This window comes from Falco biarmicus, chromosome 17, assembly GCF_023638135.1.
Source record: "Falco biarmicus isolate bFalBia1 chromosome 17, bFalBia1.pri, whole genome shotgun sequence".
Lineage (NCBI taxonomy): Eukaryota > Metazoa > Chordata > Aves > Falconiformes > Falconidae > Falco > Falco biarmicus.
Window position 1 is genome coordinate 3,807,072 of NC_079304.1, and position 18,164 is coordinate 3,825,235.

Here is an 18,164-nt window from a genome sequence, read left to right on the forward strand (position 1 = left end):
TTTTGGTCTGGGTTTTGGGGTGGGTTTTTTTTGGTTTTTGTGGGGTTGGGTTGGGGGTTTTTTTGATACCCAATTGCCTGACCCAGATCCTGACACTGGAGCAGTATTTCAGGTGCTCCTCTTTCCAAAGCAAGCCAGCCATAGCTTGCTTCTGGTTACACAGACACTGGGAGAGGGGATGCCGTAGGGTCACTAGAATGCACTGAAATGATAATTTACCAGAGTGGTCCCCAAACAAAAAGCTGCAGTCATGCAACCACCCTGGCAACTCATGACAGTTATGAGTGCAATTACACCCTTGAAAAACAGTTAAGTTTTTCTCCTGGTTTGGGGATTCCAAGTGTGATATAATTCAGGTCCCTGAAACCACAAAGATGGAAAAAATCTACACAAATGTGAACGCATGCAATACAGTGTGTTTGTACATCTCTTTTATGGCATGCTGTCAGTGTATGCATATATTTGCACAGGGCCATAAAAACTGTATTTTCTTAATTAATTATATCAATATGTAATATTTTGTCACGGATACTGAGCTGTCCCAGCAATATGGAACTGAGAAAACCAGTACGCTGAAATATTGTCCAGCTTACTGGTTTTCTCATTCCACTGTCACCTCAATTGAACGTAATTCTTACAAGGGAAAAAGATCTGCCTGGTAGTCTTTCAGGTTATATTAGAGCTGACATTAATGATACTTTTAGGGAAGAAAAAGAGAAGATTCATTTGTATGGCCTGGAGCTGTTACTGTTGGCACTGAAATTTGACTCTATTCGAGGAGAGCAGCAAAGACAGGAAAGGCAGCTCCTGACTTTCATTTTCAACCTGTGGTTGGGGAAGTATATAACCAACACATTGCCTTATGCACCACTCCGAGATCTGAAACACTTCTCGAAAGCTCAAAGCAGAAAGAAATAAGGTGTAGTGATTCTATGATTAAGATATTTTCATTGGACAAAAGATGAAAATGAGAGGGAAATGAGGAAAATATATGTGAAGAAGACAGTGTAAGATCTTGCGCTGCAAATGTTCAAGGCTTAAGTGAATCCAGTTGAGTTAGTGAGATCATCTGGACCTTTCTCTCTTCTGATCACATTCAGCAAAACCTGAAACATCTTTCATTACCCTTTGGAGACAGCAGTTTTCAAGGGTGCTGCATTTGCATTAACAAATAGTGCAAAGGGTGGAGGATTGTCCTAAGTACTGGTTTTTTACTCATTCAGAAAAATCTTAATTTAAAATCTTAAATTTAAAATATTAGCTCACACCTACATTAAAAATTGACTCAGATTTTCCCCTAAAAGCTCATCTCACAATTGTTTCTTTGGTTGTAAACCTGTTGTATGGCATAAATCAGGAAGTAACTTCTTGCAAGCAGCTTGAGAAGGAGGGGAATTTCTCAGACATAGAAATATTGAATACTAGAATATGGCTGGAATATTGAACAAGGAATTCCTCTTCACTGAATGTACTTTGTGCAGTGGAAGTCCTTTCAGGACTGTATCGTAAGAGATCCTTCAGATTCTAATTCTTACAACACAAAATCCAAACTGAGATCAGCAACATAGTTACAGACACTAATAAACAGGCATTGGATTTCACTTCTAGAACGGAGAATCACTAAAGACTGAACCAAAATACTTTATTTAAATCTTTAAGTCAGCCAAAAGGAAAGCATATGTTCCACTTAAAGGCAGCATAAATGCAGAACCAAAGCTGGGTGTGCCTTTTTTCCTTGAACTCTCTTCACTGGTTACCCATGACTGGTTAGTAAAGGTGAGTAATACTAAATGGAATGCACATGTTATCATAACCCTGCATGACTTATCTTCATTGCTCTCTAATATACATTTAACTTTGGTCACACAGGTGAGATTTCTTCATGAAATCAAAAAATTTATTAGCGTTCCTATGAATGTTTTATTATGACTATACACAAACCACTCCAGCTGAGCACGTCACCGAAAGGAAGTGTTACGCATCAGTCCACAGACTGTCCTCTATAGAGTGTTCACACTGTGTCTTGAGTTGCAAACCACACTGCTGAACTAAAGCATCTAAACATAACTTCTTTAACATTGATCAAAACTGCAGATATTAGAGATTATATTTTTAGGTTGCTCAACATCTATTTAGATAACTTACTGTTAAAACCATAAAATTAAATACATATATATAAAAATTAGGCAGCCCATATTGTTCCAGATAATACCTGGTCATAGTTCAAGAGGTAGTGGAGGCTGATGACCACTCCCACCTGACAGCTGACGTGAGCCAGGACGAGCCGCTCGCCCTCCAGCGAGTTTACGGGCCTTGCAGCCTACGGTTCATTTACAGGCACACATGTAGTCTTTGGTGTTCACTCTTGCAGTTTCCAGTGATTTATACAACCATTCCAGATATATTCCATGAAAAAAACTGTATTGAACCCAAAACCAGAAGCAAACCCCACCTTCGGTATGAATAATACCCATCCTGATCTTAGTAAATACCCTTGAAAATATTCCAGATTATATTTTTGGAATAGGAGCATACATAAAATGATGAAAATCAGAGAAATTGTCAGTAAACAATTTGGAGAAGAGGAGAAAAAGAACACTAAGAAAATTCAGCCCAATATCCTTTCATACTAGGTCTGCATGATGCCATTGCTCTGTGCTTCCAGTTGCATATGCCTTGAACACTTTTGCTTAATAATCAAGAGGACTCTTAATAATCAAGAAGAAAAATAATTGTTCAAGGTTCAATTTGACCTAAAACAGCAGAGCCAGAACACAAAGCAAATGTCTGACCTAATCCCACTGTCCACTTTAATTCAGATTACTGTGTAAAGTGAAGTTACAGAAAAGTTGTGTGTTGGTGAATTTTATTTCTCTATCAAGCTGACATTTATTTTTTATGTTATTCTTACATTCCTAAATAGTATCCACCTTCTGTAAATATCAAAAACCTGACATTAATAACACACACAACTAGCTTTTGGTATTTAAACTATGTAGCTGCTTCTCCATATGGAGGTGGGATAGTTGTGAATACAAAGACTAGGAATTTGACCCACAAAAGCCAATCCAGATCTTCCATGACATTTTTTTGCATTTATAGGCAAACATGAAAGCTAACGAAAGCCTTTGTCATTTGCTCAATAAAAGAAAAAATGGAATCTTCAAGTAATGTTTAGAAAAAATACTATCAAGGTGACATGGAAACTAATTTTAATAAATACTAAGACGACAAAGCAGAATGTTTACTCTCAAATAGACTGTCATAAAATACTGTCAGAGATCTAGGCAGTGAAATATATAGCCAAGAGATGTAACTGTAGCAGGATGTCTTGCTGTATTCCTCTTACAGCTCCAAAGGTGTAAGCTCTGCCCTGCTAACACAATCAATTCTTACTCAGTCTGAATATTTTTAATGAACAAAAGACGACCCACCTTGAGTTTCCACAGTAACAGTCCAAATGATATGGCTAGTGTACTTTGGTTTCAACTGTCATAAATGTTTTTCATTACCAGTTATGCTCAAAGAAGTTCAAGGTCCAAAGACAATTCACAGCATCCTCCTGCAGAAAAGCTCTGCCCTGAATACCATCACTTCAGTTTGGAAGATGTGTATTTTCAGAATAGCTGAGAGTATGACGGCTTCACTCTGCCTCGACCCAATACTATTCAGACTAATCTGTAGCACAGTAACTTAAAAAACTTAGCAGTACCGATTTCCTAATATTCCTGGTTGGATGTTCTCAGAAACCTGAAGATGTTTCCAATATAGAGTTTAATGCCTCCAAAGGTTAGTGTCTCACCAATTTCCTTGCCCCAAGGTTGAAGATCAGTATGTACAGCAGCTGTTTCCACTAACACAAGCAATATGTGTTAATTGTTCTACCTGACTAGCTGTACATTAATAATACACTAGTTAGTGCAATGCCTCAAGGAACTACACCTACGTACCATCCCAATGCACACCTGCTCCCTGCCTTCCTGAAGCACCAATAACCCCCTTAGCGATCAGATTGTTCCCTTGATTTTCACTTTATCTCTGCATTTCCTGTATCAAAAGTATACCCCATAGTCAGTTTAGGAACCTCAGTACAATTAGACATAGGACTGTAGGGTTTCTTCATGCACTGAACAAAGGCATCTGGTTGCCCACTAATGAATGCAACACCTGGGTTTGTGACAGAATGCCCAGCAGTGCCACTCGTTAGTGGGTGGTCTCTTTGTCTAGAATATTGACGAAGCAGGAGGGATACTTGTTTTACATTAACTTCAGCCACAGAGGAGGGCTGGAAGCTAGTTATGCTGGAAGCTTGATCTCAGTGCCTCCTGTCACCCTGTGGACCTCAACACATGGGCAATGAAGATTTCCAATATTCTTGTTCCTACTACTTTATTTATGGACAAAGCAATACTGTTTCTGCTTAACTTCAACTGTATTGAAAGCTACAGTTCAACTTGTAACAGTTTTCTAATACTAAATGCATATCCAAAGCAAGCTAACTACAACATTCACTTTCTAATTACAGTATGAAGATTGTTTTGTGCTTACTATAAAATGAATAACATGGTAGTTACTGACACCTCCTTTCTTAAAATTTATACACAGTTCTAGACTGTCCTGAGACCCAAATTATTGCTTACTCAAGAGAAATACATATTTGATTGCAAATAGAAGTATTTTAAGTTTCTTGTCACATAGAGTCAACTCTCATTTTAATTTCATACACTGCACATGGGGGTAAGAATCTACTCATTTGTTCAAAAGGACTATAGAGAGCATGGCTGCAAGAATACTGTTATAAATGATTCAACAGTTTATTTGTGGTTTATCTTTTATTCAAAATAATAACAAAGCCAGCCAAACAACCTGGGGAGGTTTTCTCAAACACAGATGAGCAGATGAAAACCCCTTTATGCTATAGGGAGTGTGGGGGCAATATCCTGTGTGCTATTTGTGCTGACACCAGTTACATTACGTGTCAACAGAGGTGGGGTTTATTATAACTATCGTGCTTTCTCTTTGAAACACAGTATAAACGTTTACAGAGCACAGACTGCTCTTCACTTCAGCTTTCTTTACCTGTGTAGGTTTGGCCATTTCATTGTAGAAGACGAAGACATAGACAAATGGCATCCTCTAACCAAAGCTTTCACTGGGGTGCAAGCACCTGTTTCCAACCTACTGCACCCAGTGTCCGTGGTTTAACCTCCAGGAGAATGGCCATCCAAAAGGTGCAGGCACCCAGCGTCTATGGGGGAGCTGGTGGCTATGGTACCCGCATATCTACTGGCACCAGCTACAGACAAGGCTTCGGTGGGAACTTCCACCTTAACGTTACTGGTAATGATGTGCTGCTCACTGGCAATGAGAAACCAACTATGCAAAATCTAAATGACCGTTTGGCTTTGTATCTGGAGAAGGTGCGTAATCTGGAAAAGGCAAACTCCCTAATGGAAAAGCAGATCAAGGAATGGTATGAGAAGAATACCACAGACATCAGGCATGACCACAGCTCATACTTTAAAACAATTGAAGATCTCCAAAATAAGGTAAGATATCATATAGTCATCTACAAATATATGAATTGCAATTATCAGAGAGATAGATAATACTCTATTGTAGAAAACTGACTTTTCCAAATTTCAGTTGTCTCAGCTTAGTAAAATAAATGCTTTATTTTGATCAGATACAAATTAGTGACAGATTTTACATAATTTGTAATACTAGATATATGTCTGCAGATATAAGTAATTTCATACATGAAAAATGTTTGAATCCAAATTAATTCTAATATATTTGCCTTAGGTAATTTTGATTAGTGAAAGTACTGATGGCAATTTACATATTTAAGTATAGTTTAGCATGTCAATTTCAATGTGTTTTTTTTTAGAAAAGAATGCCAAATCCGCAGAAAAATAATAGATCACTACTTGAAATAATAAATTACCATTACAAACAGTAAAATTTCCCACAGAACTCAGCTGACAGATTTGTCAGTTTTTGTTTTCAGTGAACTTCCTTAAATCCTTCCCCTCTTAATTTTCACCAGTTCTATTTCTCACCCTTTAAAAGCAGGTCCTTTCCAGAAAGCAGTTCATCCCAACTATTTCATATACCTATTTTATGACAAGGTTATTTGCCTTTTGGAGAACCCTAATTCCTTCTGTGCCCTTCAGAGGGAACTTAACCTGGCTTAAACCTGGATGACTAATAAACAGCTAAAGTTAAGCAAGATGAAGCCCACATACAGTATTAATTTCCAAAAACAGATCAAGCATGTATTTATGTGCAAAGATTCATCGCTTTTCAACCATTCCTTTTTTAGATTGGTGCCATACAGTTGGAAAATGCAAGGCTTGCCCTGCAAATTGACAATGCCAAACTGGCTGCTGATGATTTTAGACTGAAGTAAGTTCCATAATCATTTAATAAAGTCTCTTTCATGCTCCTCTTATTCACGAAAGCTTCTAGTTATTAGTACCAAAGCTGAGAAGTAAACATTTTCTAATGTAAAGTATAACAACAACAAAAATTTTAGAATTAAGTCTGTAGTAGTTACCATTTCTAACATCTAACAATTCTAACCATATTTTTCAGGTATGAGAATGAACACCTGCTCAGGCAAAGTGTTGAGGGTGACATTAAAGAACTGCTCCAAGTTCGTGATGCCTTGACTTTGACAAAATCTGATTTGGAGTCACAGATTGAAACAGTGAATGAAGAACTAGCATTTCTTAAGAAGAACCACGAGGAGGTGAGAGCAGCTGAACACTAAGAGATTTTTTTTAAAGGGCATACATAAACTGAGCCTCACTAGGAATAATGAAATCTTCATGGTTAATCTCAAAGACTATTACTGGGATTCAGCTCCAGATTAGCACATCAAAAGTTAGGTACCTATTAATATATTATCTATGTGAATGCACCTATGGTTCATTCTATTATAATAGTCAGTCAATAAAAACAGATACAGAACAGAGAGCACTTGAGCCCACTGCAGAGCAAACACCTAGCAGCTGGCCAACTGGGACACTCTGGTCTCTGCTGGTTGTAACAGGAGCTCTGGCTCACACAGAGACACCTACAAGTTAAATATGGGTACTCGGTGCCTCCTAGGTATCTAAGCTCAAACTGAACCTCACCCTTAGCATTAGATTTATAGTTTCAAACGCCTACAAAGGAAAGAATGTTATGCAACCATTGTTTATTTCCCCTTTTCAAGTAAAGACACAAACTGAAATCCTAAATTCAAAATGACTGTTAACAAAATCTCAGTTATGGCACATGCCCAAGCTTTCCTCTTAGTGTCATACTATCAACTTCAAAAGTGTAAACCCCTTGTCATATTTAAGCACTGTATGAGAAAGATCCAACCTAGAAAACCAGCCAGCCTAGCCACCCACTTAAAACTATGCTGTGCAGGACTAATTAATTTGTAACATATCTAGCAGCAGTATAACCAACTGTGTGTGGTGGCACTGATGTCCAAGCCATCAGGCATCAAAGTCTGAACAGCGCCAGAAACTAAGGAGTGAGGGTTCTTTAAGAATAATTTGTGGTTTAGCAGTTGTTACCCGACAAAAGTATACAAATGGGAACCACGACTTCTATACTCATTCCATAGACCTGGTCCTGAGGAAATTTTATAATATGCTTATAAAATGTAGCATTTATTGCTACAAAATAAGTAAAATGCTCTAACATGAGGTGCACTAAACAGTATTTAGAAGGTGATTGTTATTTTGCCCTGAGGTGCTATTTAAGAATTACTTCTATGCCTGTAGATCTTTAATTTGCTTCCAATATTCAGGATCAAAAGTTCACTGTAGTTGGTGCTGTACAATCCTTATTGCTGTAGGACATTCACAGACTGCGCAAAGAGGTGGGCTGCTCAGTTAACGTAGAGGTGGATGCTACTCCAAGCATTGATCTTGCAACTATTATGCAAAATATGAGACATCAATATGAAGAAATGGCAGAAAAGAACCATCAAGAAGCCAAAGAACGATTTGAAAAGCAGGTAAGGTAAACTACTTAATCATCAGCAAGAACCTCAGTCATGTCTAGTTGCAGTTTATAATCCGTCCATCTTTGCATTTCAGACAGAAGACCTGAACCAGGAAGTGACAATCAACATTGAACAGCTGCAAGCCCAGAGGAGCCAGATCACTGACCGGAAACAGATCCTTCAGGGTCTGGAGCTAGAATTACAGTCCCAGCTTAACATGGTAAATAATAAAGAGTACTTGAAATAAGGACTATGTTTAGTAGACAGTTACGCAGTTAAATACAGAAACTGAGAGGCTTTTCAATCAAAGTGTTATTTTAACACAAAAATGTATCCTCTCGAATAATACACCTCTGTCCTTTTCATTGGCTGTAGAAAAAGGCTCTAGAAGTCACTCTGGCTGAAACTGAAGCACGTTACAACTATCAGCTAACCCAAATACAGGAAGTAGTTGCCAATTTAGAGGCTCAACTGAGGCAACTCCGAGCTGACATGGAGGCTCAGAGTAACGAGTACACTGTATTGCTGGATATCAAGACTCGCTTGGAAATGGAGATAGCCACGTACCGCCGCCTACTGGAAGGAGAGGACAGCAGGTGAGGGAATACACGCCCTTCACTTGTTGGCTTAGTTTTGTATAACACAACAACATTTCAAATATTGTCTATCTTCACAGAAGGTGAAAGTGTAAAATCTGCCACTTTCCAACTGGTTTGGGGCGGCAGGGAAGTCTGTTGCCCATTTATCAATGTAGATTCAGAGGAGGCTGCAGTTCTTGCTCAGTTTCAAAAGCTGCTGTGGAAGCCAGTTGAGCTTGTCTCTTTCAGCCTCTGCATAGGTACATACTGCTGCTCTTTGTGAGCTGAGTGGCTGGATAGACATCTGCACTCCATCAGCATCAGCACTTCAATTTTGGATTGACTTGTCCATAACTGTAGCTTCTGCAGGCCTGGGCTAACCTAGGCTAGATATTTTTTCACCTTGTTTAGAGACTGCAGCACCCAGTCACACTAGAGCAGGCACTCAGCAAGAGCACGTTGACCTTCTCTTGCAGTCCACTGCAAGTTTTTCAGCCTGCACTGGATTATGTTCTGCTCTATCTGCGTCACTAGTAAGTGACTAGTAAAGAAGCTACATAAAAATTTGAAAACGTGCAAGTGAGCTGACACTAAATGTTCAGCTAGTTCAGTATCCCATATTCTGTAGTGCAAATAGCAGACGTCTGTGAAAGTGGGGCAAGCAGAAAGTAGTATTTCCCCCCCAAGATTCTGCCTGTTCAGCTGTTCTGGCTCAGGAAGTAGACTGGACATATCTGCATGAGCTGAAGTCAAAGTATTGCAGAAATGAGTGTGCAGATTAATTTCACAGATATCTTATGCTTAGCAAGTTTTACTTTAACAGAGAAAATTCATTTAAACACCTGGTTAAACGTCTTGATGAAAGGACATTACCTGTCTCAATCAAATGTTCAGGAAATGTACAAGGATGTTTCTTCAATATGTTAGGCACCATATATTTATATTTTTTAATTTATAATTTGAACAGACCTGTTGAAGTGGATGTATCTAAAGCAGAGCTTGAAAAAGGTATGTCACACCAATTTTTCTTATTTTTTGATGGCTGACTGTTGAAATGTTATGGGGCTAAGTAGCCTGATATAAAACAACAGAGTTTCAGAGCAAAGAATCAACCAGTGGAATCTTACATCAAGAAAGCAATCAACTGTATGGATAGATAACTCGTAGGGATTATACAAAGCCTGGTTTTATGTGCATAATTCAGGTGCCCGAAGTAAAACCACAGACTCCTCAAAGAGCCAAGAGAACAACAGAGAATTCTTGAATTACCCTTTGGAGGACTTACAAGCATCTGCTTCTCTCTGTTGACTATGCAGGGAGATGAGGGTACTAAATAAACTATCTAGTTTAATAGCAAAAATATCCATTTCACTGTAAGACTATTCCTATTTTAGGTCTACAAGTTTGTACTAAACTGAAGCAAAACTACCAGGAGGGATAGAGAGTCATTCAACACAATGTCCACTACAGTATTATAGCTAACATACAGGATGTTCAAAGGAAGAGAAACTATATCCTGTATAGCCCAAAAGTTTACTTCACAGTAACTGTGCATTGAAAAGATGCCTTCCTCTATTTTCTCATGGTGGAATTGCTACTGATACTACAGTAATATTATTGTATCCATGTACATTGATTTTAATTAATTGTCTGTTCAATTTCATTACCAGAATCAAGTAAAGTTAAGAAGATCAAGACAATTGTTGAAGAGGTGATTGATGGCAAGGTCGTCTCCTCTCAGGTCAAAGAGATTGAAGAGAAGCTGTAAATGGCACCAGCAGGGAAGAGACAGCCTCTGAGCTTCTTTGAGATGATGCCAAAACTAAAAGATTAAACTTTATAAAGAATCCAATCTAATTCTTGCTAAAACCCAGAAGGGCTGAAAAATGCCAAACTATCAAATCTCAAACAATCTTTTTTGGTCTGTCTGGGAATGTTAATAAAAATCAGTACGTTACAAAGTTTTGGGTTTACTTACATAGTCACTAAATACCTTGATGAAAAAAAAACCAAATCAGCCTCTTATAGATGTATAACTGTTTCCAAGATGGATAACAATGGAAGTATTAGTTCTTACTTACATCAGAGTCTTAAAATTACATTTATAAACTTGCTCAGTAGAATTTAGAAAGTCAAATGACTTATAGCGTGAATTTACTACAGCTTTTAAAATAATCTAAATTAAATTTAGAAAACCACTGAAGCAATATTTACTGCTAATGTTTCAAAGCACTAGGCTGGTGAAAGTCATTAGATGAAGACATGGGATAAACTTTGCTCATCTGCTTAAAAAGCTCTGGACAGTAACAGACTCTTCTCAAAGCACCATGAGAAATTTTTCTTCATTTTTTCAGACAATTCACTTCAACATCTGCTGTCTTGAGCTTTCTCACACTTTCAATGCATTACTAAATAAAAAGTTTTTAGAAGAGAACTGCTACTTCCAAAACCTTGATGGACATCTCATCAAAACTTCACAAAAAAGAATTTCCCAGATATAGATGATGCAGTCTCTATCAAATATGTTGGTTTAATTGCAATCTGCAGTTTAGCAATCAATTTTTTCTGTTAGGTACTAGAACATGTATTTTTTCTAAAATGCATTAAAATGTTCATTCAGCGCACCTTTTCTGAACTTGAACTACTGTTCAAATGCCGCTTCACTTGAGTAAAAACTGATCTTCAAATAAATGAGGACTGCCAATTTGCACTTCATAATAAATTTAAATGAATAAATAAATTGAAGAAGCCTATTTATTATTTTTCACTTTCTGTGAATGTTTATATTACCAGGGACTACAGCAAGCAAAGATATTTTATCAATAAGAAGATATTTTGCCTTTCAGTTCAGAAATATAAAGACCACCATCTCTATTAAACCTTTCTCTACCATGAGTAGAGTGCATGTACCCTTTCCCATCCACAGTGTCATTCTCCAGCGCCACACCCAGATCTTCAGTCCAAGGAGTCTACGTTTTCCTCTTGGCAATGTAAGCATAAAAAACCTCCTTTTGAAATCTCACATGTCTGGTGTGTTATTTACTGTACATAAACAGCTGTCAAAGAAAATAATCCTTTGCTTTCTCTGGCATGAATCACTGATAGCAGGCTATCAATTCCTTTCTACATCAATACTTTACTCAAACCTTTGATCTACTGCTCATAATAAGTTTCTGCCCCAAAAAAGCACTGATGATCCTGGATGTAGACAAATTAAAAATTAATACATTTCAGTTGACAAATTAAATGATATAATTAAGCCAGGACAAAGATAGAACAATTTTCTGTTTACCAAAATAACATCAAAAGAAAAGTACATTGGTTTTGAAGAGTCTCCATGCCTAAACCTGCAACAAGAAATGCTATATTTGTTCTTTAGATATGTATTATAAAAGGCACAAGATACGGAAATAATTTTCCTTATTTTGAGATAATAGCAAACTATTTAGAAGAAATGGTTACTTTTCAGCTCAGTTTATACTCAGAAGTAGAAACTGTTCGCACAGGTTATGCATATTACACAGAGATATTTCAGTGATGAAAGTTTGCGAGCAGAAAACACAATTGCAAATTTTATTCTGTATAATCAAGTATATTTATGTTTTCATGTTATGAGCAACCTGCAGAACACTGAATGTCCATACACCTCTTCAAACACTTCTGTTGATCACTTTTCTTACTTCTTATTAAACATACAGGGAACACTAATCTGGCAGAGGTCCATGCCAGAAAAGTATTATGAAAAGAAACACCTTTTTGACATGCGCACTTGGGAAGTATGACATGGAAGGGATCACTCCACTGACTTAAGCGTACTCCTATAATAACAGCCCCAAACCAAGAAAGCAATAAATATGTAATGACAAAAAAAATAATTTAGGAAGGATTTATAAATGCAAAAAGAAATTTTTGAGCTCCATTGCACATGGCAAAACATTACCATGATGTCTCAGCTCTACTCCACCCATTTCCCCTCACACAGCAAATACCTGGAGGGCACCAGATTTCCACTCCCATTGGCAAGTCAGATTGGTACATATCACTTATTTGGCAAGGACATACTAAACTGACTTCCCCTCCAAACAAAAGGGAGAAAGAAAAAGAATTAAAGATCTTCCGAGAAGGTGGGGTCTGCTACTGAAACACCCCCTGCCTTCCCTATATAAAGGTTGAACTGTACTCTGATCTGCCTTGCTCTGTGTTGTATGCTTCGCATAACAGATCCAGAGCACCTCGAGCACCATGGCCTTTTCTGTGCGCACAAGCGGTGGATCCCGGCAATTCTCTTCTCGAAGCGGACTTGGCGGGGGATCTCTGAGAATGTCTGGTTCTAGTGGGGGAGCAGGCTTCGGTGGCAGTGGACTTGGGTTTGGTGGTGGATCTGGCGGAGGTTTTGGTGCTGCTTCTATGCTTGGTTCCGGCTCTGGCTTTGGTGGAGGTTTTGGGAGTAGCTCAGGTGGAGGCTTTGGGAGCAGCTTAAGCAGTGGCTTTGGTGGAGGCTACGGTAGTGGTTTAGGTGGTAGCTATGGAGGTGGCTTAGGCAGTGCTTTTGGGGGAGGTTTAGGCAGTGCTTTTGGCAGCAGCTCAGGTGCTGGTTTCGGAGGTGGCTTTGGTAGCGGCTCAGGATCTGGTTTTGGAGGTGGTTTTGGTGGTGCTGGTGCTGGGGATGGCGGACTTATTTCTGGCTCCAAAAAAGAAACGATGCAGAACCTCAATGACCGTCTGGCTGCTTATCTGGACAAAGTACGATCTCTGGAGGATGCCAACACAGAATTGGAGCGCAAAATCCGCGAGTGGTATGAGAAAAATGGCCCTGGTGTTGGCATCCCTGGATCTGGGAATGACTACAGTAAATACTATCCTATAATTGAAGATCTTCGAAGCAAGGTAGCAAAGCAATGTACTTAACATATCTTTACCTTTGTAATTCTCCTAATAATACTTTGGATAAAAATAACAAATTCCTTTCAGAAACCAAGAGCAAATTTATTCTACAGTCCTGACGCTTGTAATAACCTCTGTCACACTGCAACTGGTATCATGTTGAAATGTTCTTGTATGATAAGAGCCGCTCTGTAGCTATATCACACAATGGTCTGTGACTTGGTCTAATTTCAATAAAGGAGAAGACAGTGATGGAATTCAGTTCCACAAAGTCTTGTAGATTACAAAGTTTAGATTTTAATAAGTTTCATATTTCCTAGATCACAAATTAAATTCCTTAAATAGACAGGCTACCTGGCAAGGTCTTCAGAGATTATAAACCATCTAGTCATAGCATGAGAACTGGTATTCTACTATTAAGTGAAGCATGCTGATTTGCAGAAGCTGAAAATCTGTCCTATATATTTTCATAGTAAATCATACAAGAGTCTAAAAAATTACATTTACTATTATAATTGTACTTAGGATTACAGTTAAGTAAACAGCTATATTGAGCTGCAAAGCCACTGGGCTATAAAATCATTCTCTGAACATTGTATTCCAGATCATCAATGCAACTATCGACAATGCAAGAATCATTTTGCAGGTTGATAATGCCAGACTGGCTGCTGATGACTTCAGACTGAAGTAAGTATATCTTAATATTACAAAATTTCTTACTAATATTTTAAGGAAAAAAAATCTTTTGTATTTCTTTCCTTGTAGAATACTTTAACATAATTATTAAACAACATTATAATAAGTATGTGTATCAAGATTTCATATTAAAAGCTATGTAAATACACAGTAATAGTTTGCATTTGACCTCACTAACCATATAAAACTATCATATTTCATTATTTTATTTACAGATATGAGAATGAAGTGGCTCTTCGCCAGAGTGTGGAAGCTGACATCAATGGTCTGCGCAGAGTTCTTGATGAGCTGACTTTGACAAGAGCTGATTTGGAGATGCAGATTGAAAGCCTGAATGAAGAACTGGCTTACCTCAAGAAGAATCACGAAGAGGTACCTTTTTTTTCCTTTGTGAATTCATAACAAGGCAGATGGAATTGTGAAATATCAAATTATTCCCTTATTTATGCCAGTGGGAGCTCCTTGTTTACATTATTCATTTTGTTTGCTGTTCTTTTTTGAATTTGCCAAGTCAAAGAGTGAAAGAAATATACAAGCTATGGATTCTTGTTGAAAGATAATTTACATCACGTCTATTTCTTCACATATATTTTTGGTAGAAGCATTTTGCCTTTTATTAACAGAAACTTTTGTTTATTTTAAATCTCTCCAGGAGCTTCAAGGCATCCAAAGCAGTGCATGTGGTCAAGTCAGCGTTGAAATGGATGCTGCTCCAGGAATTGACCTGACCAAGCTTTTGAATGACATGAGGGGACAGTATGAAGTCATTGCTGAGCAAAATCGTAAAGAGGCTGAAGCATGGTTCAATGAAAAAGTAACAACCACAGATAGCAAATTCAGCAAAATGTATGAAAAAATGAGTTAAGTATTTGGAACAGTAAATTTACACTCTATTCTTCCTTGTCATTTCAGAGCGGGGAGCTGAAAAGGGAAATCTCCACCAATACTGAGCAGCTTCAGTCAGGAAAGAGTGAGATAACAGATTTAAAACGGACCCTCCAGAGCCTGGAAATTGAACTACAATCTCAGCTTGCCATGGTATGTTCTAAGGACACTCCTAACTAGTCAGAGTAAATCTTCCAATTTCAAAAGTGTTGTTAGATCTTATACTATTCCATAGGATTTAAGATTTGCATTTATCTCCTATTAAATCTTGCATTCTTTTAGTTCCTAAATAGCAAGAATATGTATAATTGGATTGCAAGTAGCATGTTGTAAAGCAGATGAACTTTCATGTTCACATTCAGTGAAGCAGCAAAGGCCAGTTTTCAAACCGGTATTTCCAGAAAAAAATAAAAATCTCTAAGTAATGAGGCTATACTTACTCCCATTAAACTATTTCCAATGGTTTTGTATTTTTAAAGAATTATTTTTTCCTCAATCAGAGATTATTTAATATCCTTCTTTCACAGAAAAAATCCCTTGAAGACACTTTAGCAGAAACAGAAGGAGGTTACTGTGCTCAGCTTTCACAAATCCAACTTCAGATTGGGAATCTGGAGTCTCAGCTGTTTCAGGTCAGGGCTGATATGGAGCGCCAGAATGCAGAGTATCAACAACTTCTAGACATTAAGACTCGCCTGGAGATGGAGATTGAAACCTATCGTCGCTTGCTGGATGGCGAGTTTGTGTAAGTACCTAATTTACATAAAATATCTCCTATTTTCTGTAACAATACCCCTTCCAGGAAAAAAGAGGTAAAAACAAGTGGTACATTCCCCAAAAGACAGTAAGGCACATAAAATGATTCTTAAATAATACAGTAAATTCTGAGGAGAATGAACCACTCAGTATTTAAAATAATCAGTGCCAACATGAAAAGGGAATTTCTTCTGATCCTGACAAACATTCTGCACTATACCATATCTCTGATTCACTTTTAGGAGTGCAGGACCGGGAGTTACATTTGAAAGCTCATCCTTGACAGGGTCTAAATCACAAACACAATCACTGGATTCTTCGCAGGGTAGGTAGAACTTGACTGAATAAAATTTTGTTTCTAAAGTCATTCTTGTAAATAAAATAATACATGCTACTCTGTTTAAATGCGTCATAGTTCATTATACCAAGAAACCAATTTGAAAGGAAAAGGATGTAACTGTTCACATACACGTGCTGCTGCTTTATAATTTTTAACACTTTGATAAATATTTCTTGTTTCATTTATGATGTTAGATCCTGCCAAAACTAGAAAGATCAAGACAATTGTTGAAGAAGTGGTAGATGGAAAAGTTGTTGCATCCCATGTTAAGGAAGTTGAAGAGAAGATATAAGGCACAATCTGATATTGCAAAGGATCCATTCACTCCATGTTTTTTCAAAGCCAAAGTGGATAAATAATTTCATGCAGTTGTATAAAATGAAAAAAATAGATTGGCTTTTTACTAAGATTCTTTTACATAAAAGAAAGCCTGCATTTTCATTCTTAGCAGTCATGCAATATATTTTCTGCTTCAGTCTATTGGTATTACCTGTATTATTGTCACAGTGTTCCATTAAATGTATCATCAAATCTTTGTTCAGTAACTAGAAATATGATGCACACATTAAGCATTTAATTAGATACATGCTTTTTATAATTTTTAGTAATTAATAGATAAATAATTTTGCTATTGTAAGCTCATTTTCCAGTTTTCTTGACTAATAAAAAGAACTCAACAAGCTTTAAGATGTTAGTCTCCCTTTACTCTTCATTTAGGACTGCTGCTCCTGATCGGTATTTGCCACTTCATTGGGTATCTTGCTAAAGCTATCCATTTAAGACAGAAGTTTCTGCAAACAGAACAACATATCTGGTCTAGTGGAAGGTGTCTCTGCCCATGGCAGGGGGGGTGGACTAGATGATCTTTAAGGTCCATTCCAACTCAAACCATTCCATGATTCTATACTGCAGAGACCACAACCATAGTGGAAAAGTAAAGTTACCCCAGCTTGGCAGCACATGGCAGCCCCAGCCAGGTGGCGGTGGCTCCATGCTGCCCAGTGCTGTCTCGTGGGGCGCAGGATGATCCCCCAAGTCCCAAATTTGGCTCCTGGATGATCAACTCAAATTAACTATTTAAAGGAATCTCATCCAAAACAAAAAAAAAAAAAAAAAAAAAAAAAAAAAGAAAACAGAAAAATTACAATCCCCTTACAATTTACACACCTAAGCCTTTGTGCTTCCTGCCTTGAACCAATAAAAGCTAGGGTAATTAAAACAATAATCAAAGAACTAAGTCAGCATAGTAGAATTGCAACATCTAAAGTCCAGTCAGTTAAGGAAAAAGTATTGTGATAAAACACCCAAAGAAATTAAACAGAAGAATATTCTATATATGCCAGTACAAAGAGAGAAGAACTTGAAAACCTCTTGAGTAAATGCACAATCTTCAACAGTTTAAGGAAGCAATTTCTTTTCTGAAAGCATGCAACACAAGTGTATCTCTTTTTTGTCACCCTTTAAAAGCAGTCCTGATAAATAAATGAAAAGAATCTTACTACAGGTAAAGTATCTCAATAATATTTTTCACTGTTGCAGACTACATTTTAAAGATTTAAATAATTACAATATAAATTAAAATAATATCAGAAATAGACAAATTGAGGTTGTTTATGTAGCCGGTTATGATTACCAAGAGTACCAGTATAGAGACATCCTAAGGTTAGAGGCTGAAGGAATTTTTTTTCTCTTCCCAAGACAGGACAGCATTCGTCCCCTTTCTTTCCTATCCATAATTTTTTTCTCATAGGTAGAAAACCTGATATCATATTATCTTCCCCATTATAGACAGCATCTCCATTTTGAAAAGAAAAATACATCTCTTTTGCCTTCTTCCAAAGACATATATACTTTCATAATAATTTTATACAAAGAAGTATGAAATAATGTACAGTACCTCAAGGACTGCAACTGTGATTGCTGTGAAATTCCCTAGTTCATTCAGTGTAGATTTCCACTGAATAACCATATAGTTTACCTACATACACATTAATCCTGAATGTAATGTTATGATCTA

At 37.4% G+C, this 18,164-nt stretch overlaps 2 protein-coding genes across 3 annotated transcripts; both read left to right on the forward strand.

The window, feature by feature from the left end:
• The first annotated feature begins 5,126 nt into the window (after positions 1–5,126).
• KRT20 (keratin 20) lies at positions 5,127–10,397 on the forward strand. Its single transcript, XM_056362278.1, has 8 exons — positions 5,127–5,549; positions 6,326–6,408; positions 6,598–6,754; positions 7,859–8,020; positions 8,103–8,228; positions 8,384–8,604; positions 9,554–9,594; positions 10,257–10,397. The coding sequence occupies exons 1-8, from the start codon at positions 5,127–5,129 to the stop codon at positions 10,352–10,354; spliced, it is 1,311 nt and encodes a 436-aa protein (XP_056218253.1). The 3' UTR covers positions 10,355–10,397.
• Positions 10,398–12,679: 2,282 nt separating this feature from the next.
• LOC130160059 (keratin, type I cytoskeletal 12-like) lies at positions 12,680–16,545 on the forward strand. 2 transcript variants are annotated; one of them, XM_056362272.1, is made up of 8 exons: positions 12,680–13,473; positions 14,075–14,157; positions 14,382–14,538; positions 14,819–14,980; positions 15,079–15,204; positions 15,579–15,796; positions 16,050–16,132; positions 16,342–16,545. In XM_056362272.1, exons 1-8 carry the CDS (start codon positions 12,829–12,831, stop codon positions 16,437–16,439), a joined length of 1,572 nt encoding a protein of 523 aa, XP_056218247.1. In that variant the 5' UTR covers positions 12,680–12,828; the 3' UTR covers positions 16,440–16,545. The 2 variants fall into 2 exon arrangements, with proteins under 2 accessions (XP_056218247.1, XP_056218248.1); XM_056362273.1 differs by having other exon boundaries at positions 15,579–15,790.
• The last annotated feature ends 1,619 nt before the right edge of the window (positions 16,546–18,164 follow it).